Raw genomic sequence first — 16,161 nt, 5'->3', positions numbered from 1 at the left:
AGGAAGTTGTTCATGTTTTGGAAAGTGCAAATTGAAAAAAAAAGAAAAATTAAATATTAACATCTCCAAAAAGTTAATTACATATGCAGTAAGGGGATAAAAAAAATAAAACACTAAAATGCCCAGATTTAATCATGATTAGGTTTATGCCACTCTAATTTAAAGAACATTTTAAAACTTGAGTCATCAAATGAAATTTCTTTAAACACCGGCCTTTCTGCCTGATACCTTTCCTTAGAGGTGATCTGTGGAGTCCCATAATCATCTCTAAATGAAACGCCTGTTTAATGAGACGGACTGAAAATAATAAATAAAGAATTCAGACAAAAATACCAGACAAAGTTTGCATTGCATTCAATACAAAATAGTTGTGGTTTAATCTTTTGGGAACAAAAAATTGGCAACAACTAAGTGTCACTTCTCATAACCAGCAATATCTACAGGAAAGAAACGACAGTTCCTTCGATCATTACCATTTTCTGCCAGTTTGAAATTATAACTTCAAATGTATTTCATGTGGTTTGCCTCGGTGTGCATCTCTTCACATTCTGTCTCTTCTGAACATTAAAACGTGTTCATTTCAATTTCCCCTCAGTCTTTATGCCTGCAAAGAAAACAAGTCCGCTTTTTTTTTCAATTTCACGGTGGAAAATGCTTTTTGTTTACACAGCTTCAAAATCACTGATGTCTGTACAAATTCCTATGAAAAAAATAGAAATGACAGTTCTGGGGGAAAAACCAAATAAGAAACAAAATAGCATCAACATGCCTGATTCAATCTCAATTCTAGTTGAGGCACAATTTGTTGCCTCCTGGTTGGTTTGTCCGTCGAAACCTTGAGATGTTTTCCTCTCAAGGTTATAAAAACAGATCCACACACAAAATACAATTTCCCCAAGAATGACGTCCAGTTGCTTTTCTGTACCCTCTCTTTACTGTTTCTTCCCAGCTTTTAAAAAAAATGAAAACGGATGCGAAGTTTTTGGAGTACATGTGTTGTTTCTGTCTTCTTAAAGGGTTCTTGTTCTTGGTGGTCCTGTTGGGTCTTTAGTTCATGAAGCTCTCTTCAGTATGTGCTTGCCTACAGTATTACTACTTTACTGCTGGTAAGGGTTCTTAAGGGGTGACCTGTGACTTTAGTGCAATGTTTCTCCAACTTTCTCAAGGAGAATTAACGTTAAGTTTGTCCCATATCTGCTTTTTAGACTAGCCCTTGTTGTCTTTCTCAGGGGGGGGGGGGGCCTTCTAGTTTGTAACTAACAGGCCCATTTCTTCTTTTTCTTCTGTCCCCCGCAGGCCCATGTGTTCGTGAGTTTGGGGGCACCTCGGACTCCAAACAGAGCAAAAAGTAGCCTTATGATAAAACACATAGCTTCAGTTATCTGCACGTGTCCTTCCATCCTCCTCATCCCCTGACAGTCGGCTCTTTTGGGGTTTTGGTGTCCAGTCCTTCCTCCCGAACGGATTCCAAAGTAGGAACTAACGGGGTGTCGAGGGGTTTTGGTTTTCACACAAAGATAGGAGCACAATGTCAGACCTCACTGGGCCTGAGCCGAGGAGAAAGGGGGAGGGGTATTGTTTTTATTCTTGTAAACAACAAACATTCACTTCACCAGCACCTGCCCCTCTCTTTCACCTCCACTTCCTCTTCCTCCCTCCGTCTTTAGAAGAGACTAAATACAGCAGGTTTGGATGGGGCAGAAGGGGGGGGTCCGAGGGAGGCTGTAGGTAGTGAACTAGGTAACAGCGAGGGGAAAGGTTGTCCCTGCGTGAGGGGGGGGGAGTCTGTGTGTCTTTGTGTGTATTTGCATGAGCGTGTGTGCGTATGCATGGGTGTCAGCGTCTTGCTGTTAGGATTGTTTGAGGCGCTTGCGGGGGGGTCCGAGGAAGGGGCACTGCGCCGAGGCCAGGGAGCGGTACGCCTCGGCCACCAGGTGAGGGTGAGACGCCACCATGGACTTCCACCCCGCCGTCTCCATCACCTCCGCAGCGTGGCTGGAGGACGAAACAATAAACATTATATTAGGGACAATCCATTGGTATTACAGGGGTGTCAAACGTCTCTGAATCTAATATTATAGACGTGTTTTATTTAAAAATGACATATTATACAAATGTTCAGGTTTGTGTTTGTATTTTCTGACATAATTACATGCTTTAAAGGTCCCCTCTTTTACTGTTTTTCATCAATATATTATAGGTCTCAGATATACACAAAACATGTCTCTGAAGTGTTTGGCTCCAAACACCAAACAGATCGTTGCAGCATCCCATAATCCCCTCTGTTTCAGCCCTGTTTCAAAAGTGCTGATTCTCTGTCAGTTACTTTAGATGAAAATAAAGAGCCCCTCCCCACACCCCTCTGAGAGATATTTGGTTAAAAAGAACTCAATGGTGCTCTAGGAGGAGATTCAGGTGATAAGGTTGGGGGGTGTTACCTTGGTTGGTGATTGGCTAATGGTTACACAAGCCAAAACATTGTTATGACATCATAAAGTGGCCAAAACCTGATCAGCTCATTTTCGGGACAAAAAGTGAGTGAATCTTTTTTCCTGAAACTTCCAGAATCTCTTTACACAGAGGGGACACATATGTATGTATAAAAGACATGAAAAAGTGGATTTTGCATAATAGGTTCCCTTTAATATTCACTTAACATTTACTTCCTGTCTTTTCACCCTCTGTCTGAAACCAGAGCCCAGTCTGCTCTGATTAGGGATGTCCCACCCTTTAGCCTATCACGTAAAATGTGTTGGAGCGCTAGTCAATAGAAGCACAATTTTTACATTATGATGTCACAATGTTACACAAAAATTACTTAAACGAATAAATCTTTATGATGATTTGTGCCGGTTGTTTTTTGGTCGATGTACTAATCAAATAATTGTTTCAGCTCTATAAATGAAAGGAAACAATCTGGAGCAATATGTGTGAGCTGAGCACAGACACATGTTCAGATGTATCACCTCATTCATCTAGGTCAACACATAAGGCAGGTAGTGAGAAGTCAGGTAGTCCTGATCCTTCTGGAAGCTTTTAATAATGTCAGACAGACCCCTCCATGGGGCACATGTGAAATTCAATTATTAACTGACACCATGGGAGGAGGCGAGAGGGTGGCGCTGTGTGAGTCTGGTGTCATCAGTAACAATGGCGAGACAAAGAGGAAAAGGAACGGAGACAAACTGTTCAGAGGACTTCTGAGGATCTGTAAGAAGTGACGACGAGTGAACTCACTAGTTGATGAAGTCGACGGCCTGAGTTTTCAGCTGGTCGGCGCTGTGCAGGTCCGCCAGGATGAGGATCTCCGCTGCGTTCTCCACAGACAGACTGGTGCACAGCGCGTCTTCACACATGACCTTCAGTCTCTCCAGAGCATACTACAGAGAGAGAGAGAGAGAGAGAGAGAGAGAGAGAGAGAGAGAACAACATGAGCACTCTGCATGTCTTCAACAGGACTCAGGAGGTATCTGCTGTGACAGATTTAGTGATACTTAACTAAATTAGGTCTGTGTCATAGAGGAGTGGAATCATGACTTACTGGGATAACAGGGTTAGTGATTATTGTGCACTTAATTCATCTCACCACCTTATGACATCTGAAAGCTCACAGTGTTTGCTCTCCTCACATTAAATACAGAAAAGACAGCAATTCTACCTGCAGTAACAGATGTTGTTGGTCTGGGCACTTTGGTTTATAAATAATACCTCCATGTTTTGGGGTTATCCAGCAGTATACAATATATATTTTGATATTTGCATATTATATTAAATATAGAACCACCCCTAATATGGTGCTGTATGCAGACATTGATACTAGAGGATCAGTAGATCGTTAATATTCAGAGTTATATTCATATTTCAAAATGAACATTGCACTATTGTTCTAATACCTTGTCAGCCGCTGCCAGCAAGTCGTCAGCCATCTTGTCCAGGTTGGGAGCTTTGTCTGTGTAAATGAAGCACATCATCTCTTTGAAAACCTCCGGCTCCACATCGTTGATCTCCACACGGTTCTGAGAGGGAGACACACCAAGGTTAGAATCCTGTGACATGAGCTTAGACTGTAGCATGAACAAAATTATCGCAGCAAGTTTTTTTCCTTATGCCACAAAAATAAAGAGCATTTAGATAACTATTAGGCTGGGAATCTCTACACAGTGTTTAAAGACACTTTGGAGAAATACAATAAACCACATTTTAATCTGCTTGTGAACGCTTCTGATTTAAAACTCCAACAGATTTCCTATTTGTCATGACTAGCCAATAAATCAATATGTGCACTTATTGTAACCTTGTAGCAAATCAAGCAATTTGACCACACAAAAAAAGCTTGGTGTACGTTTAAAAACATAATTTAAAACCATTATATAGAGTGCCACAGTGACGCGTCCTAAAACCCGGAAGTAAGTTAGCATTTGACCACTTCCGGTTCCTTCGACAAAAAAGCTGAAAATATCTGAAATAAGGTCTGTGGTTGACACACATTTAAGAGACGGATCACGTTTTGTTCTACGACATTAAATACATCAGCAGTGACCCCACTGGTGATTTTTGAAGAGTTTACGTGTCTGAAAACCGATGGTTGTTACCAAGTGGCTGAATAGGACTACAGAAGTTGTCGAGGCCGTTTTACGTCATTACACCGAACACGTAAACACTCCTGCTAAGTTTGTTTTTCCCCGTGTTCTGCTTGAAAGCAAGTACCTGCCTCCTGCAAACTGTTAAAACAAACACTTGCACAATTTTGAATCTGTAGTTTGAATATGGATCTCAAGTTGGCTTGACGTTGAAGCAGCGACCCTGCTGTAGTTCGTTTATAGCATAACGTTAGCATTTTGCTTCTGGCGACTAGATTTATGATTCGAAAGTTATAAAAGTAGGGTAGACATGTGGATATTATCCGACTGAACAAAACGTGATCCGTCTCTTAAGTGTGTGTCAACCTTACCTTATTTCGAGCTATTTTCCAAAATCCTATGGGGAAATTGCATTGCGTTTTTGTCGAAGGAACCGGAAGGAGTTTACTTCCGGGTTTTAGGACGCGTCACTGTGGCACTCTATTGTCATGTTTTCTATCTGCAGATAAAATCTACTCTATGTTTCAAATTTACAAAAGTGAAATGTTTCATTCTTTTAAAAATTTGAAACAGAAATTGACCTTGGTAAAAAATAAATAAAAAAAAAACATCTGGGCTGCTTCTCCTCCAATTTCATTTCGTACAGTCACATGTGCACAGATGAAAAAGAAAAAAGCAATCTGCTTCTGCAGCTCTGTCAGTGAAGGATGAATCCTGACCCCCAAGTACGGCAGGACAATTTCATTTCAGGAGCGCTATCATTCAGCTTCTGCAAACAGCTCCGTGCTGCAGCCGTTTGACAGCCCACAATCCTTCACTCACTGTAACTCCTCCACACAGCGGGGAACATCTGAGTGAGCCGCTGAGGGACAAAACAAATTCATTTCTAGGAGTAAAAAAAGCTGAAGGGACCGTTGGCTCACCTTTTTGCTTTCCTCCATCTCGTGCTCAAACATGGCGCTGAATACAGGGGAACGTGCTGGAAGCAGTTATATAAGAACAATATGTTAATGAGTAATCTGTCAAGCAACGGTAACAATTACAATTCGAATATTACACCCACACACTGTAGGACCAAATACAGTATAATGAGTGTGCCTGGTGTCTGCACCTGCGAGGATGGCTTTGTGAGCCTGAAACTCCTGTCCTGCCACACACAGGGAGCAGTCTGTGAAGCGGGAGTTTTCCCACAATCCCCCCAGCTCGTCCGCTAGCCGGCAGTCAGGAACCTTCACCATGTTCATCGTGTTCTGCCCAGATATGTTCACCGAGTCCTGCACCACGCTTACCTGAAGGAGAGATATTCAATGAAATGCAATACTTAAAAAATGCACTGGAGTGATAAAGGGTGTAAACCAAGACTAGGCAGCGTACCTCGCAGAAGAGCGTGAGCTTGTCGTCAGGTAGAAGACCGTTGGCCTCATCTAGGAGGAAGTCTCTGCGGATGAACTTTTTGAAGCCCCAGTCTTTCCCCTGGACAAAGCGATATGCCCTCTGGCTTTCTGCAGGCCATCAGGACAAAAAGAAGTCCAGAAAAGGAAAGAAAAAGTGTGATTTTAAAAAAGTACAGGAAAACTGCCAACTCCACAGGATGTTAGATCCGACTCTTTGAAAGTTGTTGCCCCCCAGTGGCTCACCCATGGCTTTGGTCTCCTCTCCCTTGGCGTTGAGGATGGAGAATTTGAACTTGGCGCGCACCTCGGCCTTCGGACAGCTGACCAGCAGCAGGTAGAGAGACAGGTAGTCTTTGCTCTCCTCGTCCAGGCCCTTCGGATTCACTCGCAAACACCTGATGGTGAGAGGGTGTAATATTTAGGATCTCTTCAAATAAATGAATCTCTCCTTAATAAAGAATTTTGATACATGCAGTTTTCATGTAAAGTTGTTTGTCTATGCAGTGTGTCTTCATGCTTTTTCTGATTGTTATGAATACAGCAGGCTAACAGAGCACTCACTGGTGCTTGCATTCTTCTGACTCATCAGCTCAATATTTGTTGTGCATATTTATGACTGTTTACTCAAGGGCCTCTTGTGGTTGCTGTGGTTCAAACTTTTGAAAAACATATTTATTTGATGAGAAGGAAGACCAATAGAAGAATTATGACTTGAAGAATAGACTTGAAAAATGACTCTATAGTCCCTGAATGTTTGTATAAATACTGCAGTGCAAGTATATCGTCAAATATGTTGATTAGTTTGAAGTAAATGACCAGTTTAATGATAACACTGAATAGAGCACTTTTCATCAGAAAACCATTGCTTATATACGAGTATGTAAAATTCTATTTGTGTAAGGTTTGCTTGATAAGGGATCAAAATTGATGATCCCTTATCTGATGGCAGACTCAAAATTGGCGGTTTCAATTCGTGTACACTGCAGTATGATAACGAATACTGGATTTTAGAATATGATGAACAACATGGCTTTCTTGCCCGCCTACCATTTCAGCTTGTCGTTGGCCCCAGAAGAGAAGGTGGAGCTCTTGATGACCTCTCCCATCTCCTCACGACAGAAGCTGAAGTTGTTGATGGTCCACATGTAAGAGAACTTCACCACTTTGATCTGGCAAAGCAGAAAACAGTCAGTAAAGCTAAGAATATTTGATGTATTTGACGTTAAAGATAGATATAGTGTTTTTAGCTGTACCTGTGTGTAACACCAGCTCTCGGCCACGGGCCCGCTGGACATTTCCGCAGGGGGAGGGGGACTCGGGACTCTTGACATTGCCAGCGTGACAGAAGGTGTCGGGGGCAAGAGGGTGAGGAGAAGGAGTCCGTCACTTCCACTCGTCAATGTTCAGTCCTGACGTCCATCTGCATCAGCACACGCCAGATGGAAGCAGTTTGCCCCCTAGAAACCGACAATGTCAGTGTGATTAGTTGATAGAGTTTAAATCCCATCTTCACGAAAATCCTGTCTAGCTGCGTGAGACACATTCTCCTAACAAGGCTACAGAAAACGAAGAAAAAACAGCTCATTGTAATGCAACACACAGGCTCTGTATCTTTTGATTAATCCAGTTAAGATTCAATATCATTTAATTCATGCAGCCACATCGCCTGTTATCGAGGTTTGTGGTGTTTTGGCTGGATGAATTGTCCCTGACCCGCTGGGGGACGGCGGGAGATCGATGGCCCGAGCCTGTTCTGAGATCAATAGCCGCCGCAATTGCAATTAAGTCTCCAAAATGAACTGTAAATAAACAAGCGGCCTCCCAGGACTCTGATGGAGGGGGGGGGGGGGGGGGGGGGGTTGGAGCCACTGGCCAAATCCAAGGTTCCCAAATTACCTTCAAGTCACACAGAAACAGATACACACACAAACTCTAACAAACTTCAACAGCGTGCCCACATATACTGTACGTGCCTTATTCAGCCCTAATGGCTCCATGACTATTTATTCCATGCACTAAATAACAATCAGACTTTTGTCTCCCTCTTTTCGATATTACGCTTCTTTGTATGCGAACTAAACACACAATTCAGTGTCATTGGTTAATTATGGGATAGGAGTGTACAGAGACTGTATTTCCATATTTTTGTAAGGGGAAATTCACACAAAACTGGACACCATCTAGACCAGCGGTTTTCAAAGTGTGAGGCGCGACTCCCCGGGGGGGGGGGGGGCGCCAGAGAGCTTCAGGGGAGGCGCAGAGTGAGAAAGTGCAAGTGCAGGTCAAGGCTGCAGCCCGAGGATGATCTGCGTTTATTCCTGTCTACATTGCATCCCCGCATCCTCTGCCTGTGAGCATCAAAGACGCAGACTCATTGTTCCCACGAAAGTAGGGGTGAGTGTAATAAGGAGGCAAAGTTGACGTGCAGTGTGTTGCCGAGAGCATATAAGGATTTATCCACGATATTGAAAAAGTAAAAAAAAAAGTAAAAAAAGTAATTGTTTAATGTTTTAAGGAGGTGACGCTACTCAGCCAATCAAATCGGTGCAGTCAGTGAGTGAGCACGTTAGATTCAAACACATACAGAGACGAGACAAGAAGAGAGAAACAGCAGTGAGTAATTTAAAATGGCGTGCTCAAAAAAGAGAAAGGTAGACAGCGAAAACAGAGCATTTAATGACATTTTCTCTTACTGGAACTCTTTGAAATGCAATTGAATACCCCTGCATTATAGCAACAACAACAATAATAATAATAATAATAATAATAATAATAATAATTGGGAGGAGGGGGGGGGGGGCGCGGCTGTTCTTATGTTCTCTGAGGGGAGGCTCACCTTACCACACTTTGAAAACCCCTGATCTAGACACAATGCCAGATATATAACAATGTTTCATCTTGCTTCGAGGTCAGTGGCTGATATTTGACTGTTTTGTCCTTTATTTTCAACGCTTTATAAAACCAGTCTATTTCCTTCTGGGTCCTCATGCTGTTAATCTGCGGCCAATTCTTGATCCACTCTTCAATACTGTATTTTCTATTTTACCATTCCTGGAACAATTAATCTGTCTCTACGATTCTCTCACACCCGGAGCTTTTCATGTCTTCATCAATACATTGGGTCCAAAAGCAGCATAACAAATTGTGACGTCTGGGAGTTGATGGTTTCACTGAATGGAGGTGAAGCATTGAGTGATTCTGCTTAGAGGCTGTGTTAAATCTAACATCTGAACAGACTGGAAACTGAAAGCATGACCATTTACAAAAGACTTGAACAGATTAAATGCTGAATTACTTTTTTTAATTTTTTTTAAAAACACTTTGAATCAGCTTAGTCTGTTTTAATGCTTTAGCAAACATACAGCCTTCACAAATCCTTTAAATTAAAACATGTTTCCTTGTCAGAACGTCAAGATTACCATCGTGGGACTGTCAGGATGATTACAAAATGCTGATTAATAAAGTCAAGTAGCATGATGAATTAGAGCTGCTCAATTAAATCGTATTTTAAATCGCGATTACAATTATGGCTTGCAACGATTACGAAAACAACGTAATCGAAATAAAACAATTATTTTTTTATTATTACTTTTTATTTATTTTTTTATTTGGGTTTTTCACTAGAATTACACTTAAAGTTCAGGGTAATCAACTGTTTAAAACATACTGTTCAAAAGTTCTTTTTTTGTCCAATAAATGGATTTTTTGGAGAACAAATTAATAATCGCATTTAATAATCGCAATTACAATTATTGACCCAAATAATCGAGATTATGATTTTTGCCATAATCGAGCAGCCCTATGATGAATAATAGTTTTCCATCACACTTACAGGTCGAGTGAACATATTCTGGATTCTAATGTAAGCAGGGCTCGACATTATAAATGGCCCGCTGGCCCGGAAGCACTATTTAGACACCCCGGGTCAGCATAACGTTCTTTCCACTTGCCCGCTCGGGCCACTAAAAATATCGTTTAAAAAAATGTTTTCCTGTGGTATTGGTATTTAGACTAGCAATTTTGTTAAATTGTTTCGTTTATTAACGCTACAACATAGCGTTTCGTGAGTCGCTTGTCGTTGTTGGGTGAAAAGCAAACAGCTGTTTGCTGCGGAGCGCAGCGTGAGCAGGCTCCCGTGAGCGGGAGCGCTCACGGGCGCTTCACTACAGACTATCGCACCAGCGGTAACCGGCCAAGCGCCGGGCAAAAAACTATCTTAAAATAAAAGAAAGTCACCGGAAGAGTTAAAGGAGAGTGACAGGGAACATGAGAAGAAGAGGGAGAGAAAGTTTCAGCCAGCTTGATCGATGGAGTTGGCTTCTTCATAGAGTGGTGCAGTGATGCGTCCTAAAACCCTTTTATAATCTATCGATTAGATTTATGATTCGAAAATTATAAAAGTAGGGTAGACATGTGGAGATTATCCAGCTGAACAAAACGTGCATTTATTAAACAGGTTTGTTTTCCACAGACCTTATTTCCAGCTATTTTCCAAAATCCTGTGGAGAAATCCCATTGCTTTTTTGTCGACGGAACCAGCGGCTTACTTCCTGGTTTTAGGACGCGTCACTGGCTGCACCCCTCAATATGATGCCAATATAAACAAGGTCTTCTGTCGGCTCTTTACATCAATGCCGACCTATGCTGACAAGTAAGTGAAGAGTAGAAAATATAAAAGGTATTGGCTATAGGGAAATGTCCCAGCAGTTTAGGATAATGAAGGTTCTAATCTAATCTACTACATAGCCATTACATTTCTAACTCCTAATGACAGGAAGGCAGAAAGTGCATTATACAAATAATAATACTCATAATAGCACACATTTTTTAACAATGACCACAATATCATTATTTTAATAAACCAAATATGAACAATTGAGGAAAATGAGGAAGAACTGATTATTCAAATGTTGTAGTACAAGTAGTAATGTAGTTAGTGCATACATCACTATTGCAACAAATGTGTTAATTTTCTTCATTATTAGTCAATTTTTTTTTGGACGAATGCTCCGGGCCAGTGGTTACAATGGTGGGGCCAGTGATAATACAATCAGCGGTGGGGCCAGTGGAATTTTACCCTTAATGTCTACCCCTGGTAAGTGACCTTTTTTCTACGATAGAATCCAAAAGGTAATAGGAGAAAAACATTTATTTTAACCTCAAGGCTTTGGGAGCATCTCAGAAGACCAAATACAAGGAATGATATCCCTCCACATTCTCCTCTATAGGACATTCTGCATAGTATGTAGTATGAAAATGGAAAACTTATATTAACTTCTAAGATGTCTTCTTTACAGGAACAGTGTAGTCCCATGTAACAGGAACATATTTTTGATGGGTCTAGATGTTCATAGCATGAGTACGCTGCTAAACACTCGGCTGGAACCGAGCGATCCTCACAGTCGGAGCCTGATCCAGAGAAAAAAGGGAGTCTTAATGGGAACAATTTCAGAAAAAGTAATTGTAATATTGTTGTTATTTGATATTTTATTCGGTTTTATTGTCATGAGTGCTACCTGTGCTGTGTTTATATAGCGCAGAATGCACCAACAATTTAGGAACAAAAAGGGCTTTGTTGTGCTAACATCGCTCCAATCACATTGCTACATCTTGCCAAAGCAAAACAAACCTTTTTAGGAAGCTTTGTTCCGCCCAGTTTAAAAACGCTCTATATAGGAGAACCACCGATTGTTCTTCATTGTTAAACAGTAGCAAGATGGACTGAGACGAAGATAAAGTAAGGGGGTTGTAGGGAACGAAAAAGAAAAAGAATATGATAGAGAGGCCAAATGGAAAAACAGGTGGCGAATGAAAGATGGGCCACCGTCTGAGGAACCACTCGCAGAGATAAATTGCCACACAAAGTGGTCGGATGGGGACAAAAGAAAATCCAGCAGAGGTATGAGAGAGAAATCAAATACAGGTTTGTGGACAGGTGGACTCTGATGACGCTGTATTGAAACACTCCCGGCACACGACTGCTTCCTCCGGAAATACCGTGCACTGAGATGTGAAACAAACACAGATTTGAATAGTGAAATAGCTGGACATATCTGCCATAGAGCGCAAAGGAATAATCCTTAAAAATGTCATAAAATTAAACCCTATTTTTCTGCCCTATACGAAGTGTTTACACTCAGAAACGATATTTCAATATTGTAGATATTATTTGTTGTGGCAGAGGTTGTGCTGTATTCAGATTGCCAACTGGAGCATGGCAGATTCTCAAGAAAACTCCATGCATGTAATCCAGTGGGATGTTATGACATTGATAGCAGCCTCACAGTTATACTCTGTGTATTCTCGTTACACTGTGTCAGCTGTATTTGGTTACTGCCATAACTTCTGCTGCTGCTGCTGCTGCTGCTTCACGCTAAAAGCATAAAGACTGGCAGGATAAGAGGTGAAGAAGATAAAAGGATAGGCCATGTATGTCAATTAAAAACAGGACTATGGTCATTCTCTTGAGTTGTTGACAGTGTTAAACTTTCAGCTTTCATTTTTGCAACAGAGTATTGGAACAATTGTTAGATAAAGAGATGCAACACAAAGCTGCACACCTCCAACTCCTCAGCAAGGCAACCAAATGAACCAGCCAATAAATGATCCCAAATTAAAAAGTTGTTTTCTTGTCTTTCAATTTGAAAGAACATACATTAACCAAACTCTGGTAGATGTGTCTATCAAAGACTCCACTTTCCAAAAACAAAAACTACCATCAGCACAGGTCAAAAGCAGCGTGATTATTTGTTATAGTTGTTACTGAACTTTCACCAGACTATCTATACACTAATATTGACTATCTGTGTCGGCAGTAATCACAGCAAGGTTTTTTTTAAGTAAAGGGATGCAATCAAAAGTCATCATATAACAGACAGAAAGGCTTACTCATAAATGTCTATTCAAGATCTAGTAGATGGCAGAAGAAAGGTAAACAATCCATGGACCGTTTGATCATCACAATCCTAGTAAAACACTTTCCCACCTTCATCATGTGAAGACAAACCAGCCTGAATTTCACAGCAGTGTTTGTACAATTAAAGTGGCCAAGCAGATCATAGATATTTTGGTATTTAAGTCAATCTATGAATTAAAATGAATGAATGTATCTGTACACATATGATACATGAGATGGCAGTTAATGACCACAATGCTTTTTTTCCTGAGCTTCAGTCCCCCTGACCAAAAGAAAGGAGAAATCAATCTCTGCTCCAAATTAAACACTAGAGGTATGAAGGCCTTTCAGGCGGCAATTTCCAAAGGGGATACAAAAAATTGCAACCCTTGTCGAAGTGTCAGTGAACACAATGTCTACTTCCAAAGCGTTGGTCTTTGAGGACTACAGTAAGCCACAGACAAACCTTAAAACTATAATTGGTACAGGGACTGGGGATCGATTGCAGAGCGCGTGTTGGGCCTCTGTGGGAGCGATTTCATATTCTGCCCTCGGTCATGGTGCTCGTCCTTTCCTAAAAACTCAATCTCAGAAAAGGTATGAACTATTGATTTTGCTCCAGCGATCAGCTTGCCTCGCTCTCATCCCTGACTTTGTGCAGAACCACAATTACATTGCAGGGGATTTGAGCGGGCAGAAAAGCATTAGCTACCAGGCTTTACCTCCTCCCTGTACTTCCTCCCTAAAACCCTCATCACTCGGCCAGGCACGGGAGGTTAAAGGCAGGAGTGACCTCAATGCATTTCTAATGTGTCCAGTCACCTGGCTCACACCATTACAAACACTTAAACTTGACATGTTGACCCCTAAGGGCAGAAACCCCTGCATGCTGCAAAACACTGCAAGTAGTCCCATCATTAAAGCTTTAAATGAGGTCTAAGGAGGGGCAGTGGAGAAACCATATATTTAAGTTCATTTAAGCTTCATCATGCTTCAACAGTATTGCTTTTTGAGGAATGTTCTACAGGAGATTATCTGTAAGAAAGATGCCATTATGATTAAAAACTCAATCATTTTGTAAAAAAAAATTATTCCTTAATTATACGTTATTCACTTGCTCTTTATTGCTCAGACATCAGGTTCTAGTACGGGACATTTAACATACTAGGGATTAAATAAAGTTTGTGACTAAAACACTTTTATTTTTTACACTGTAGAATAACTGTGCAAACGCAGTGGATTTTACTCGAAGTCATCACACTTTAAGTGAACTCAGCTAAACCGAGTTGTGTATTACTCAGTATATCTGGAGGGCAAAGCCAGAAAAAAAATTGGTCTAAGACCCTTTTAAATCTGCTGTGGGGCAGCACTTTGACTTTTAATATAAGGAAAGAAATGTAGCAAAAAGACAAGTAGAGATTCCAAGTGCTGCAAGAAAGCCAAGCGTTGCCTCACAGATACTGTACAAATGCATCACTACACAATATAAAGGTAGCGCCACCAAAACAACAGCGAAACATTTTGTGTAAAGTTGAATAAACTGTCTGGTGTGCTCACCAGCAGCGTGAGAGAACATCTGCTTTCAGTGCCAACAACAGAAGTGATATAATTGCTGTGGTGTTGAGTCATTCATATTGTGTACAAGTCATTAGTGAGAAAATATTCAGTCTCACCTAGGGAATTAAATTAGCGCCAGGTGGTAAGTATGTCAGGTCATATGATGTAAACGCTCTGGTACTAAAGAGATAGTGGTTACTAAATACTACTACTATAATAAATCCTTCCACATAGGCTAGATTTCATAGGTGGCACGGCAGACAATACTATTGCGAGCAAAAAAGAAATGCTCAGACAATTTCAGACCCTTGTCACACCTAACTTTTTTACTTCAAACAGTTTCTGAGCAGATTGACAAAACAGACCAGAACCAAATAAGCACTTGTAAAACTCAAAACATACCCATCAATTACAGTCAGTGTTGTAAAGTAACAAAGTAGATTTACTCAAGTATTGTACTTGCACTTTACTTAAGTATTTCCATTTTTTTACTACTTTGTACATCTACCCCACTACAATTAAGAGGGAAATCTTGTATAATGAGTACTTTTATGTTTGGTATTTTCAGTATATTTTGATGCCAACATTAGTATTCCTACACTCTGGTACAATATATGAGTAATTCTTCCACCTCTGATTGTAAATGACAACTATGAATGACTGTTTCTGAGCAGATTGAGAAAACAGATCATACCAACCAAAGCACTTCTAAAACTCAACATACTACTTTAAATCATCCACAGAAGCAGCTCTAAAAAAAAGTATGATAAAAGGCTTAGGACGCAAATCCTCTTGTTCCTGACATTTATCTATTAACCAAATATGTCATACATTTTTTTTTAAATGGCCTATTAACAACTATACATAACATTTAAACAAAGCCATCTTCATTGTGTTTTATTAAGAGTTCAAGTTGTAGCAGACGATGCTGGAGAATCAGTTACAGTAGGCGGTGACAGTAGCAGGTAGTTAACCGGCTAACAATACAGATTATCGAAAAGGTAGCATACTCTAAAGTGTTTTCTTGACTAACGCTTGGTTTGAACACCCGTGTGCTCATACTGAAAAATAAATCCTATACAGTGATGAAAAGTTATGTTACATTTCAAAATAAAAAAATACTGTGAGTAATCCAGACACTCTGACGATAGCACGAGAGCTAACTGATCGAGCTAGTTAGCATGCAGCTAACCTAAGCCAAACAAAACGGTAGGGGAAATTGTCGAAATAACTGCAATTAAAAATACGACATAAGAGCTTTAATTCTTTCTTTTTAAGTCTTAAATCGACATGTCAGTGCTTGTTGTTTTATTTAGGGAAAGGCTTACCTTTGTGTTGGGTTAAATTAAGACGCTAGTTGTCCGGGATATTCTGTTGTTGATTGCTAGCATGCTAACTGGCAGACATGAAGTCTCACAAAGAGCGACCCCTGCTGTCTCGGAGTAAATTAACAGTCCACGAATTAAAGGAGAAATTACAGTATGTAATGTGTATGTATGTACAAATCAGCATGGTAAAACTTATTGTTTTACCATGGGTATATGTGTTTTTGCATCTTTATTTAATAGTTTTATTTTTGCCTTTCACCGGCACTGTACATTTCCATGCTGCCTGTGGGACAAATGAAGTATTACTGATTCTAAAGTGTGTGTGGGGGTTTCTCTCCATATTTCTTCTCTTCTTTGCCTGATTGTAAGAAATAAAACAAAACTTAGTTATATCTGTTATGTTAATT

The 16,161-nt window shown here is 40.5% G+C and overlaps 1 protein-coding gene across 1 annotated transcript; it reads right to left on the bottom strand.

The window, feature by feature from the left end:
- Positions 1 to 348: 348 nt before the first annotated feature.
- On the bottom strand, positions 349 to 15,892 carry LOC307023567 (speckle-type POZ protein). The gene is made up of 10 exons (XM_079656879.1): positions 15,755 to 15,892; positions 7,228 to 7,431; positions 7,022 to 7,143; positions 6,218 to 6,369; positions 5,955 to 6,082; positions 5,692 to 5,869; positions 5,504 to 5,559; positions 3,894 to 4,016; positions 3,238 to 3,380; positions 349 to 1,995 (listed from the first exon to the last, which is right to left on the bottom strand). Exons 2-10 carry the CDS (start codon positions 7,303 to 7,305, stop codon positions 1,851 to 1,853), a joined length of 1,125 nt encoding a protein of 374 aa, XP_079513005.1. The 5' UTR covers positions 7,306 to 7,431; positions 15,755 to 15,892; the 3' UTR covers positions 349 to 1,850.
- Between the last annotated feature and the right edge of the window lie 269 nt (positions 15,893 to 16,161).

The sequence above is a fragment of the Notothenia rossii genome, assembly GCF_949606895.1.
Source record: "Notothenia rossii genome assembly, chromosome: 11".
NCBI classification, from domain to species: Eukaryota; Metazoa; Chordata; class Actinopteri; order Perciformes; family Nototheniidae; genus Notothenia; species Notothenia rossii.
This window is presented reverse-complemented; position numbering and strand designations above follow the sequence as displayed.